The 13,995-nt window shown below is 44.7% G+C and overlaps 1 protein-coding gene across 3 annotated transcripts in view; it reads left to right on the top strand.

Moving 5' to 3' along the window:
* Positions 1–13,995, top strand: part of arhgef12a (Rho guanine nucleotide exchange factor (GEF) 12a) — a 55,218-nt gene that overhangs the window by 17,006 nt on the left and 24,217 nt on the right. For 2 of the 3 annotated variants that reach the window (XM_034294001.1, XM_034293982.1), the window contains exons 2-5: positions 5,745–5,765; positions 6,757–6,851; positions 10,572–10,628; positions 12,399–12,497. In XM_034294001.1, the coding sequence (XP_034149892.1) occupies positions 5,745–5,765; positions 6,757–6,851; positions 10,572–10,628; positions 12,399–12,497 (272 nt within the window). The remainder of the gene's footprint in view (positions 1–5,744; positions 5,766–6,756; positions 6,852–10,571; positions 10,629–12,398; positions 12,498–13,995) is intronic. The other variant, XM_034294019.1, reaches the window with a different exon arrangement.

Here is a 13,995-nt window from a genome sequence, read left to right as displayed (position 1 = left end):
GTTAAAGTGGCACTGTAGGAAGGTCTTAATGTGTGAGAGAGTGGGCGCTGCAGTGCCATATTAGACATTTCTTTTTGGCCGGCTCCCTGTAGATATGACTCTGAAAGCGGTCTCCGAAGTAGTCTGGAGTCGAGCAGAGGCTCCGCTGTGATTGTGACCTGCTGGTTCAGTTTCTGTCCAACCGAACCGGAGCCTGGAGTATTCTTTTAGTCTCAAAGATTAAAGCGTTGTCTTTTAGTCTCGACGATTCACTCACCAAAGCAGCAGATGGAAAAAACATAAACAATTCTTCAGCTGCGAGAAATGCTGCATTGAACCTCCGTCAGACCCATGTGCATCAGTTGAGGAGGTGCGTCGCACTCTTGCAAGCATGCTAGTTAACGCCTGGTACCCACACGTCATCTAGTAAGGGCCGGAACCTGCTGTATAATCATACTTTGTCGCTACTGGCCAAAATAACAAGTCATATTTGAGTGAAGTTAGCGTTTCCTAACTCTGGTCCCTCTCTACTCGCGCCATGCTCACATCATCCACCTGTCCCCAGGTCCCAACTCACTTCCTGTTGTAGCAATGAGTGGGGCTCAGTAGTTTCATCGGACCCAGTAGAAGCTAAGGGGTCTTGTTGGGGTGGATGTGTCGGCAGCGTATCGCACCATATCCCACTGCCGGCTGAGCTCTGAAGCTAAGCAGCGTCTGTCCTTGCATGGAAAAGCAGGTGTTGCCTGAAGAGGCGTTGGCTTTACCCGAGGCCAGTAAAGGGGACATTGCCCTACATACGGTGCCTTTAACAAGTGTGCTTACCCTGTGTTATGTAAATATCCTATGGCACTTACTGGAAGAGTAGAATGGTTGGTTAACCCTGGAGTTGCGCCCAACTCTCGTTGTTTGCGTATGTCTCTGGATAAGCGCTAAAATTAATAATAATGTAATATTAGAAATGGCGGGCGCCGGAGAAAGCATCTGTAAAGCTCTACTCCAGTGCATTACTGACCTGCTACAACTAACAGTTGATGTTGCCTAATGGTTCATGTTTTAGTTATACGAGTGAATTAAATGTGGAAGCATACTATACTCCTCACAAATGTCATTGTTCTTCTAGGATCAATAACACATGATGCATATCCATTATTTGTGTTTTTTGATGTTGGCTGCTTTTTTTAAAGGAATACCCCTTCACCAGTGCAACTGCTTTGTGACGTACACACGGGTCAGGGTTGCCCTGTAATGCTCTAAGGATGGTCAGAGGTGGTCCAAGAATTTATCGTTCACCTGTGGCTATATCTAGCAGCTCCTCAGGCAGGACATGAGTGATAATGCGCCATTGTGGGTCGGACTGATACCAGTGCCGTCTGATACTTCCTGTTTTGACTCCGACTGCTCCGATTTAGCCCTAAAGGCAGATCCGGTTGTTCCCATCCCTCCTTGCTATATTAGAGGCTCACTCCAGACAGTCTAGCGTGAAGAAATGTTTGTCCCGAAACCTTGTCAGGAATCCTGATTTGAGTTTATTGGGGCAGAATGTGCCCCCCCCACGGCAAGGCGTTGATGTTATCCAATGGGATAGGCTGTCTGGGACATTGGGGGGGTTCTATGCAGTGGAGCCACAGTGCATCGGTGTATGCCCTGGGGTGGGAACTAACTAAAGCGCTGTGGCACAATAGGCCTTCTGAAATCCTACCGTAAACCGCGTCGGCCAGGAGCATGTCGGCTGTTGAAGCATACATCGGTTTTCCATTAAATGGGTTTCATGCAGACGAAGTGTTTTATTATCTAACGTAAGCGCATTCTACGCGTGAGGACACATTCTTACGCCCCGAGCGACCGCTCTGTGCCGAAAAGAAAGCGATCACTTTTCGCCCGGCGCAGGCTCCCATCGCTGTGTCCCGGGCCAGGCAATCAAATCCTCTGTGTCCTGGCACCCAGCCTGTTACTCAACGTTACTCCCAGCACTAGTCGATTCACTCGCTCTTGTTTTTTTCTTTTTTCTTTTCTTCTCTTGATAATTGTCATTGAATATTGCGGAAGACAAAGGTCATACGTCAGGCAAAGCCTGTTGACTTCCCCGTTTGCTTGTATCGTGACTCAGCTTGCCCTTGTTACTGATGCACTGCGTCGTATTTGTTTCTGATAAGAAATGGCTACTCAGAAGTTGCACACGTACAATATCCTCCCCTGCACCACCTCTGAACAACACGTTCTCCTTACAGTTTGGACGAAGGGCCAAGTCTTAAAAAAAAATGTGTGATTGTCTCTTGGAATATCTTGGAAAGCCACACATCAGCTCCTGTTTCAGATGTCATATGACAGCCAATTGCAGTCACTTAATCTCTTAAATGCTATTTAATCTCTTATATGCATTTATTGTTTATCAATACGTACATGTGTTAGCATCACGTGTTGCCTCTGCATACACAACGTATATTATCAACCAATCAGATCAGAGTACAAGATTGTCACCGGTCTGTTCTGACATTATATATTAAACCTGAATTCCCCAGAGGGGGAGTTTGAAAACACAAGACTGTGTGTGTGTGTGTGTGTGTGTGTGTGTGTGTGTGTCCTCAGTGAGTGGGAAGACTGTGAGCAAGTGTGGTGGTGTGTAGTCTGGGGCCAAATCCAAACAGCATGTGTTCCCCATCTCACCCATTGGCCCTGCCGCCATGAGTCACCGCTCTACCCGCCTGCCAGGCCAGCCAGCAGTCCTGAGATCATCCATTCACAGCTTTTGGATCAGCGAGGCTGTCTGAACAGAAGGAAGGGCCACTATCCCCCACCACAGCACCTGTCTGTGCACTAGGGCGCTCTGCGTTTTCACTCTTCCTCGAGTCCCTCCTTGCAATTATGGCACTTATTTCAACCTTTCGCCCCAGTATTATCCTGCACACTGGTCTGTCAGAAATGTGCATTTCTGCCCCTGTCTTGCCCAAGTCGAATCAGTCAAGCCCACACGTGTTATGCTGATTACAAATGGAGGCCTTTTGTGTTTGTAGCTTAACTCCGGTACTTCTTGCCTGATGGCTCAAATGGACATCTTCTGGCTCACTATTTCTCTCTCCGTATTTCAGTCCAGGACTCCTTTTGTTTTATGTGGGTGTCTTTAAAAAAAGTGTCAGTCAGTCAGAACTAGACTCTTTGCCGAGAAGAAAAGACACCAGTGTCATAGTGTTTGGTTGGAGCATAGATCTTCAGTAGCCAGGTAACAGGAATAAACACACTGGTAGTGTCACTGATCGTTCTTTACTGTTTAGACTGCATCAGATAGCTACAACAGGGGAAAAGGTGAAACCTGGAGGTTTTCCCCTGAACCAGGGGAACAGGGTTGCTAGTTTGTCTCGCAGTTCATCATTTTCCAGCCCCTCCTTCGCTTCTCCAAAGTCCCTCACAGACGAGCACTGTTTTTCAGCGTCTTCCTCTGTTTTGGGTGTCCCGGATCCAGGCCCTCTTGGCCCAATCTGCCACCGTTTTCCATGAAAACACAAAACCTCAATTGAGCATTCAAGCTTGGCCCGCCTTTCTGGCCCCTCCCATTCCCCACCCTGTTTTCTGCTGCGCTCTCTGGTCTTTCCTATGTTGCCCTCTCTTCTTGTTACTAACTGCCCCCCCCCCCACCTCTAGCTGGTTGTTTTTTTGAGGGTCCTGCCCTGGTAGAGGTGAAACCTGGCTCAGACATTCAGGCCGATGGCTTAGCCAATGTGATGTGTACAGACTTTGTCTTTAGGCTACTTCTTTAACAATCCTGGATATGTAAATAGCTTAGTTTGGCATTCAGGAAGGCTTCGAGACGTATGCTCCTGCTTTATGATGATGATGATGAACAGTTAGCCTAAGGGTTTTGAAAAGCTATCCCCATATTATGAATCATTTCGTTTTGAGAGCAACCACTTTTTTTTTTTTCTGGTGATGATTCACCAAGAACGAGAACAACACATCTTCAAGCTATGATTATAAGTCCCTGAGTTTAACATCATTGAGGTTGTTTGTGCTTACTTTTCCATGTCTCCTCTATGGAGTTTTGAGGGAGTTGCAGGCAGCCGTCTCTGGAACTTATTACAGTCGGAGAACATTTCATAAATGGCCCATTCAGCTTGCTGTTGCCTCTCTGAATGGGATTCAGTGTTGCTAGAAAAGATATTTAATATGGGTAGTTAGTGAGACAGACATCCCATACTGTAGACTGGTTGACATTCACTTTTATAAACCACAATACTAAATTTGGTCTGCCATTTAGTATTGATGTGGGGGGAATTGGAGCAATATGGACTTTAGCCTACTAATTCACAACCAACCATCTTCTGTTTTATGTATAGGTCCCCAGTCACTATCATAGGTTTAAATATGGGCCAGTACTATCAGCGATTTAGTACATTTGCCAGAATAATTCTATTAACAAGCATTTAAAATGGATTCAGTGCACTTCTTTCTTTCACCTCATGAGGCATTGAGGTGATTTCTATTGTGCTTTTACATTTATGCAATTTCGTTGACTTATCCAGAGGGACTTACATTGGTTTATTACATACATTCTGTACCTGTAGTACTTTGGAAAGTTAATTGCCTTTGTTAAACAAGGGAGGAAAGAGCCAGTTAGACGCTAAGATTGAAATTTCGACAGAACGCCGGGGTCAACCCCTTTACTCTTCCAGTAAATGCTCAAAACCCCTTTATTTACTACACCCAAGTCATCAAAAGAAGTCGCAACCTTGCAGACTTGTTGAAATCCCTTAATATTAAACTGGATAATAATGGCTAATTCCTCAAGCAGTCTTTTCACTTCCTGGACTCTGTGATAATGCTGGGCTTAGCACTGTTGGCTGATAAAGTATATAGGCAGTGAATGGAAAGGGCCAAATCCTGATGGGCGCTGATTAACTACTTAGCTGCGGTGCTGCCTGCTCCCCCTGAGGCCTGGTCTTTTCTTACTCAGGAAAATGAAGTTCTACCAGGAGTACTCAAGTGTTTCTGGGAGTTTGTCCCTGGTTCTGTTAGAGCTTTCCCCAAAATCAAGACCCTTGTTTGAAAGAGATGAGTGAAATATCCAGCCTGAAATTAGTGAATACCCAGCCTGTTCCATTAATGGCTCATTCATTTGGATATGAAAATGGATAATTTTAATGTGTGTTTTTAATATTCAAAATATTCAAACACCGTTATCAATGAAAACCTAGTTGGTAGTTAGGGAGTGCCTTTGGTCTTGAGCAGCTTGTCAGGCACATTAATTACGCTTTTAAATTAAAATTGCCTCATGAAGGCTTACATATTGATCAGCGGAGATAAAACTTAACATTTGGCCTTGTTCCTCTCAATTGTCTCTCCTGTTTGAGAGCCTTGTAATGGGAATTATTGACATGTTGGAGCTGAAATAAACAACATCTTCTGCATATTTTTATTTTCCATGTTCAGTCATTAAGTTTAAGGATACCTGCTCTTTGCGTCAATCAAGTATATTCTAGAAATCTTTCCATTTTAGGTGTGTCAGAACAATACTTTTCCCACTCCAAGTTGTATTATTTTTTTATGGTGGTGGACACAATTGCATCCAATCTGAAAGCCTTTAATCTTAGAGCAGGTGCTGTCTGTACTCTACAAGAAGCTATTGTCAGTCTTAGTAGATACTTCAGTAGACATGTTCTGTGCTCCCTGTTCCCCTGGGCTGAGACGTGTTTTGTTGAAATTATCTGCTGATGTTGTCGGTCTAATCAAATAATTAGGATAATTACAACTCTCGCTATTTTTTTCCCTTGCAGGTTACCCAAGAAAGCAAACAGGTAAGAAACCAAGGGGTTCAGCTTATTTGTATGTGTTTTGTCATTCACAGTAGAGATCACAGATGAAGGAAATCAGATGGTCTCACACACACACACACACACACAGTGGTCCTCCTCGTTCACTTCAGCGTCAGACAGGGAAGTGGGGGACAAAGGGGTCCCTCTTCTTGCACGGCCCATCTCTGCCTTCTCCGGCGAGAACAGAGTCCTTTCACAGCCACATGTATGCGGAGCAGTGCCCAGGGTCCGGCATTCCTCTGACGAGGGCCCATTCACTCACTGTTCCTACAGCTCTTACAGACCCACTCAGCAGCCTAGTCCATCCACTCCAGTCCAGATCATCTGTCAACTACAGTTATTATCATGATTCATTGGACGTCCTCTTCACCTCATCGTTAATAGGGTGGCCATTGATTGAACAATTGAGTTGCTTTGTTGTGGGGACGGAGATATTCCCATCAGCACTGCTAAGTTATTGGTGGTCCTCTACAACATCGACTTTGTTTCCTATAGAAAAGGCTCTGTTGTGCGACGAGTATCTGCTCACAAATAACGTATTGTGCTCCTTGATGCGCGGGGGCGCCGTGCTCCCCGGTGGGCGGGGCGCCGTGCTCCCCGGTGGGCGGGGCGCCGTGCTCCCCGGTGGGCGGGGCGCCGTGCTCCCCGGTGGGCGGGGCGCCGTGCTCCCCGGTGGGCGGGGCGCCGTGCTCCCCGGTGGGCGGGGCGCCGTGCTCCCCGGTGGGCGGGGCGCCGTGCTCCCCGGTGGGCGGGGCGCCGTGCTCCCCGGTGGGCGGGGCGCCGTGCTCCCCGGTGGGCTGGGCGCCGTGCTCCCCGGTGGGCTGGGCGCCGTGCTCCCCGGTGGACGGGGCGCCGTGCTCCCCGGTGGGCGGGGCTGCTCAGTGCATGGGGCAGGGCTCCTTGATGCACATAATGTTAAGTCTTATGATTTTCAAATGTTTTCTTACAACACTGTGTCTCATGCTCTTTTTAGAAGCAGCAGCGTTCTCAGTAAAGACCATCCCCCTGACAAGAAACCCAAAAGCGATAAACCGGCAGTCCCCTCTTCACATGAGTTTGACCCTACAGGTAAGAACTTTTATACACACACACACACAGAAATGATTTGCAAATGGCATGATGGGATGGTGTGATTTAATGGTGTATGTTATACTCACTGTAAAGTATATTCACTGTTTGTTTTGTGTCTGAAATTCAGACCAATTCTGATTATTTTTCCACTAATTGACCAATCAGACCAATAATTTGGTAAACGCTCAAAGTGGCTGCACTGTAACTGCAGTCGACATGTCTTTATCATTTTCTTTCCTGAATCATAGCAGGTTTTGTTGTGCACATGCATGTCAGGTGTTCGTTGTGATTGTAGACCAGAGAACATTGGCGTGGGACGAGGGTGCTGAGGAGGCTGGAGCCCTACTTCCCACGCAAAATTAAATGGAGAAAAACAATTTATAATACAAATTAATTAAAGTTATTAAATGAATGAATGACACAATGCAGTACAGTTAATATTGTTTTGGTGGATGTAATATATATATATATATATATATATATATATATATATATATATATATATCCACACACACACACACACACACACGTGTATATATATATGTGTGTGTGTGTGTGTGTGTGTGTGTGTGTGTGTGGTGTGTGTATATATATATATATATATATATATATATATATTACATCCACCAAAACAATATTAACTGTATGTACATACATACATATATGTGTATGTATGTTATTGTTGGTCTTAAGGGATAAAACTGTGTTTGTTCATTTTTGAAAGACGGATGTTACATATCCCAACCAATCATGAATGATTGTGTCGGGCGTTGTAGCAGTTCGTGCAGCGAATGGGAGCGCTCACACAAAAATGGCACAGAAACGTGTAAAAAAACGTTCTAAAAAAATCCCACATATGAAGAACAGGAGATTTGCATGGCAGAGGCCAGGCTTTATACAGAGCAGCTTTGACTATCCCCCCTCCAATGTCAAAATGACCTGCAGACAGCGGAGGGAATAGATCATCAAGTTCAACTGTAGAAGTGAAATAAGTGAATGGGCAAAATCTTCACTCTGAATCGGTAAGAATTCTTGCATTGCTCACCAAAACACAGATAAATGCTTTACTTAGTAACCGGGTCGATAGAGAGCGACAAACTGCCAGGACAGTTTTAGAACTTTTATTCGGGTCAATCCAATTTCATGGCCATGCAAAATAAGTTTAAATAGCAATATGTTTGTGATCTAACCTGGCGGTATTGGCATTGCTGTGTGTTGTCTGACAGGACATACTTGGAAATTGACAACCATGATTATTTGAGTGAGAGGTTATTTGTGCATTGACATTTTTTCCCTGGCTAACGGATGAAAACCAAAGCAGCAATTTCATAGTCGGCTCTAAAATATTTACTTTTCACTCGGCAGCACCCCCTATTCAAAATCCCCCTTCCCATGCCGCTGCCAGAGAATGCATAATTAATGGATCATGCTGGGAGACGTTTGGTGGCCTTAATGTAAAAATAAAAAGCACTGCAAACGTCAAACTGGTTCCTTCATTATAACCAGAGACATGGGCGTATAAGAGGGTGCGCCGTGTTTGGGTTTGATCGTGACTCCTCACCAGCATTCCATTTGTCCTCAAAACACCGGGTTGATTTTAAGGTAGAATCCCTGTGCCCTCCAGCTGATCTCGGAATGACTCCACAAACACAGACAGGTTATGTTTGGTGTGAGGTTACACAGGGCAAGTCTTGGCGTTTCAGTTCACTTCTTCAGAGGTGCAGCCCATCGTCCCGGTCACACGGAGCAGCTGCAAGCAATGTCTTCCGATATTATAAGAGGTCATTCAGATTCAGAGATGACTGATTGGATGTGGTGTCATTTGAATACTACTTTTCTTCACCCTCATTTTGCATACAACTCTTGCACTCTGTAGTTACTGTTTGGCTTGCCTTTTCCTGTTGCATGATGCATGATCCATTTTCTTATAACAGTCCCTCAATAAACGTCAACCACCCTCATCTACCTTTATGATTCATAGATGGAGTGTCTGTTCACTGGCATGTTAATGGTTAACAGTAACAGCAGAGTTTACTTCAGATTGGACTTGAGTGTGGAAGTCCAATCTGATGTAAATCTTCAATTTGGAGTGCCATTTTAACGCTCTGTCACAAAGTGTCATTGTATTTCTGTTTAGTACAAATGAAGAGGGCCAAGTTCCATAAATTATATAGTGGTGGTTTTAACTAGCTAGTGTTAAGTTAACTGGGCAATAAATAAATTGCTATAACCCATTTGAAAAGCTTTAGCTTTTTTATCTATTACCAGACACTCTTAACCAGAGAAGTTTACAGTTATTGCTTTCATCTTAAGATGGCTATATTACAAATATATACACACTGTGCCTTTCAAAGGTATTCCCTTTCAAAGGTATTCCCTAGACCCATGACCAATTCTGTGCTTTATTTTAATTTTAAAAAAATATTTTTTTATTTTAAAATGCTGAAACACAAAATCAAGTATTGTGAGGTGACATTTGTTTTATTTTAGAAAATATTTGTATTAATTATAAACTGAAATCTCTGCCATGAAAGCTCAAGTTTACACAGATTTAAGAAATTGCCCTACTGCGCGCACTATTATCATGCTATTGGCAACCTGTGAACTGGAAGCTGCATCAAACCACCCAGGCACTGTCACGAGAAGGCTGTCCCTCAAAGTGTTGTGGTCAAATAAGGCTTCTGAAAGAAGTCACAGAGGGCAGCAATACTACAGATCTTAGTGGCTTGGAGTGGAGTAATGATGCACTGATCAATCACATGATGATCAATCACAAGAGCTTTACATAACAATGGCTCGTATGGGAGGGTGGCAAGACAGAAACCTTTACTCAACAATTAACATCTGTAAGCACATCTGGAGTTTCCTAGAAAGCTTGAGAGTGACACTGGTGCAATTTGGGAAAAGGTTTTGTGATTGGGTGTGACCAGGATAGAGCTTTTTGGCCAAATACCTTATTGATATATGTGCTGGAAACCTACACTGCCCATGCTTCAAGACCTGGCATTTCTACACTGAAGTATGGTGGTGGCAGCATCATGCTGTGGGGATGATTCTTATCAGCGTGGACTTGGCATCTTGTTAAAAATAAAGAATGAATTCAGGGAGAAATTCAAGTAAGAAGCTCGGGAGCAAAATTGCCTTTCAGCAGGAAAAGTGAATGTCCTACTGTCCTAATTTCAATCCCGTTGAGAACATGTGGCACTATTTGAAATTTGTGGACATCAAGCGTCATCCAGCTAACCTCCGACACTGATCAAACCTGGTACATACTTACCCCAAAAGGCCTAAAGCTGTTATTTCAGTGAGATGTGGCTCTGCCAAATACGTAATGTATGGGGGCTGAATACTTAAGCAAGCAACATCTTAGGTTTAAATTTTTCTTACAAATATTTACTTAAAGAAAACAAACATCACCATACAATAATTGATTTTGATAACCGAATTGACATGCCTAAACAAGTGTTAATAAAATATAATCATTATACTGTATAGCCAACAATGCCCTAGCTTCTATAGTCGCACTCAGACAACAACACTCCTGTCATCATTTCATCCCATCTGCAATTGGTTCATGTTGATTTCTGTCCCTGGTTTTTTTTTCTTCCATAATATTCTCTTTTTGTTTTTATTTGTCTCTTTCCCTTTTGCGCTGTTTGTTGTACTGTTGCTCTGCCCTCCACTCCCCCTTCCCCCCACCTGGTTCTGGTGGGCCAGACGTTTTGGTGCAGAAGAGTGGCTGTGTTCTGGCTGAGGGGAAGCCTGAATCCTGTGGTAAGCTCCTCCTGGTTGGTGTCGCTAAGCAAGCTGCCTGCAGCTGTTGGTGCCGTTTCTCACCCCCCCCCCCCCCCTTAAAACCCCCACACCCCTCCCCCAGCCTGGGGCGTGACTCTCGCCTGGCCCAGCCTGTGTTGTTTAGCTTCCCCTACTCTCCCATCTGTGTCAGCTACACCCCTACCCCCACACACACTCACACACACCAGTCAGGACACTGGCTTCCCACACCCTGCTGCTCTGCTTTGGTGTACACACACAAACACACACTTGCACTGCAGTAGCTGTGATGCATTTGTCATGAGAATAATAGACCCAAGGTTCAAGGGGCCAGCTAGGATGTTTCTGTGTAAAAAAAATAAATAGCACTCAGGTTTGTGGGAGCCATGTCAAGTTGACCCATGGAGGGGAGTGTATGCATATCGAGACAAAGAGCACTATATAATATGACCGTGGAGATGCACGCGGTCTATCACTGCCCAAACAATCTACGTGTGTGCCACTACCCACGACACGTGCTGCAGCCAGAGCCCCGGCCATTTCCAGGTATCTTCCAGACTAGGTGAAAGGCTATCGCTTGCATTCTTGCATGCAGAATCAATTGAAGCAACAATCTCTGATTAACAAATGGACGTACAAACATTGGCGAACACCTTGGATGTGAACATAATGTCGTATCTGGCGGTTACATTCCGCCGGCGGTCCCGTCCACACATGTCTTGGAGATGTTGGGGGCACTGTGAACAGGAGGGGTTTGTTTCCTGGTGAAGTGTAGGTGTAGATTAGGTTTTAGTGTCTCATTGAATCTGGCCATTGATATGAACAAGCATTTTTTCACTGCCCAAACAATCTACGTGTGTGCCACTACCCACGACACGTGCTGCAGCCAGAGCCCCGGCCATTTCCAGGTATCTTCCAGACTAGGTGAAAGGCTATCGCTTGCATTCTTGCATGCAGAATCAATTGAAGCAACAATCTCTGATTAACAAATGGACGTACAAACATTGGCGAACACCTTGGATGTGAACATAATGTCGTATCTGGCGGTTACATTCCGCCGGCGGTCCCGTCCACACATGTCTTGGAGATGTTGGGGGCACTGTGAACAGGAGGGGTTTGTTTCCTGGTGAAGTGTAGGTGTAGATTAGGTTTTAGTGTCTCATTGAATCTGGCCATTGATATGAACAAGCATTTTTTTTTAATAGTGTCTTACAGTCACGGGCATGGCTCTCTTTGATACCTGGCAGGCAGTCCTCAATACTTCCTCAGGCCTTCAGTTCAGAAGGGCTCCAGTTATCCACAGGTTTATTTGTCCACTTACTGACCCTGAGCCGCCTGGGCAATAACTAACACACTGCTCTCCAAACACCGCTTTGACATGACCTCCTCCTCGGTGTATCCTGTCCCAGTATGTTGTCCACCACCTACAGCCCCGTTACACCAAGTATGTCAGTCTTATCGTGCTTGGTGTGTGTAGGTAATTCTGATTTCCATTAACTCTCCACTCGCTAACCGATGTGTGTACATTAGCCTACAGATTGCCGTATCCGTAGCGTTTACTTAACTCTGTTTAATTAATCAGTGACCAGTGACCGCAGTGGTGGGCCTTGTTTTGATTTGTCTTGGGTCGCAGTGTTGTTCTTTAGCCCCGTCACCTCTCTCGTCACAAGGCCACCTAAGGGTTTCTGGGTTTGCTTGCACACCGGCCTTCTCTGAAGAGGATCTGAGCCTCTTTGTGATGTCATTGTTCTCTCTCTCTCTCTTGCAAAGGGCTTGTCCAGCGATGTGTGATTATTCAGAAAGATGAGAATGGCTTTGGGCTGACAGTGAGTGGCGACAACCCTGTTTTTGTGCAGCTTGTTAAAGAAGGTAAGATTGACACGCCACCACATCCAAAAATGCCTTATTTTCTTAAAGACATTACATACCCATATATACCAACAAAAAAAATCTTCACTTCTTACTTGTCTGTCCATAGAACATTCTGCCACATGTCTTGACAGGATTTTAGCAAACCTGATTGTGATGTTTTGAGGAAGAAGTCAGGACCTCGACAACAGCTTGCCTTCATTGAAGGAACTAAGAATACTGCTCTTTGTCAGAGAGTTCTGAAGGAGCATGTCAGGCCAACTTTCCGTGACCTTGAGCTGCACTTCATTTTAGTTCTGTAGTGAGACGATTTTCCAAACGCACAAGTCTGCATTGGAATTGCTTACTGCTTACAAGCCTCAGATGTTGTGTTTTGGAATGACGTAATTGGCAAACCTAAACCCAAATGGTATTTTGCCCTGAAAATGGCTCAAAGATGTCACAAATTGAAAGTTATTGTATATGGAGGAGATGGGATCACAGTGGGCATCAGGTGTTGTCACTTTGTTTATTAAATACATGTGTAGTAGTGTCATTTGTTCACTCAGGTTTCCTTTCTTTCACACGTTTTGTTGGAAGAACTGTTAACATTCAGTGTCGGAAACGTGTAGGTCCTCAGTGCCAAGTGTTACCAGAAAATCTGCCAAACAACTGCTGAAAAGAAATTATGATCTCACCTGGAAATGAGTCCGAGTCGCTGGTGGAATGCCAATTAATCTTTATGAGAGACGGGAATTCTACCAGAACCTTAATCTAAGGCAGCCCTTGTCTGGACTCTTATAGAGGCTGATGTGTTTTGTCACAAGGTCACCAGTTGGAGCTGATGCAAAGTGAGTTGCCCACATTAGGCACTAGTCTGAATGTAAAGCACTGTCAGTAGAGAGGGGGAGAGAGATGGGGGGGAGAGGGGGAGAGAAAGGGAGAAAAAAAAAAAGGAAGCGCTTGTATACTCAATTTGTGTGTACACTTATGAATGTGCTTGGTCATGTGTCTCTCAATTGAAGTTACGTAGGCTGTTAGCTTTACCCTGAATGCAAGTGTTGTAGGCTAGTCCACATCACGTTTACCTACCAATGGTCCTATCATGCCATAATCCCAGCTTCCACTCCGCTGACCAATCCTCCCCCCTGGGTTGTCCCTCTCCTTGTCCATGTGGTCATGCATCTGACCTGGATTAGGTTGTATAGACTCTGGACACAGCCCACATACACTTATTAATTACTACTATTGTACTTCACTGTTCACCTGGCACAGCCAGAAGAGGACTGGCTACCTCTCCGAGGCTGGTTCCTCTCTAGGTTTCTTCTTATGTTTTGGCCCCTTTTTGGGAGTTTTTCCTAGCCACTGTGCATCAACACTGTTGTTGCTTGCTACTTGGGGTTTCAGGCTGGGTGTTTTGTAAAAGGACATTGTGACAACTGCTGAGGTAAAAAGGGCTTTATAAACAAATTGGAATGATGGATTGAATGCATTTGTTTTTATACTTATACATTACACG

This window comes from Esox lucius, chromosome 1, assembly GCF_011004845.1.
Source record: "Esox lucius isolate fEsoLuc1 chromosome 1, fEsoLuc1.pri, whole genome shotgun sequence".
In the NCBI taxonomy this organism is placed as follows: Eukaryota; Metazoa; Chordata; class Actinopteri; order Esociformes; family Esocidae; genus Esox; species Esox lucius.
The sequence above is the reverse complement of the archived record's forward strand: the minus strand, read 5'-3'. Positions and strand labels throughout refer to the sequence as shown.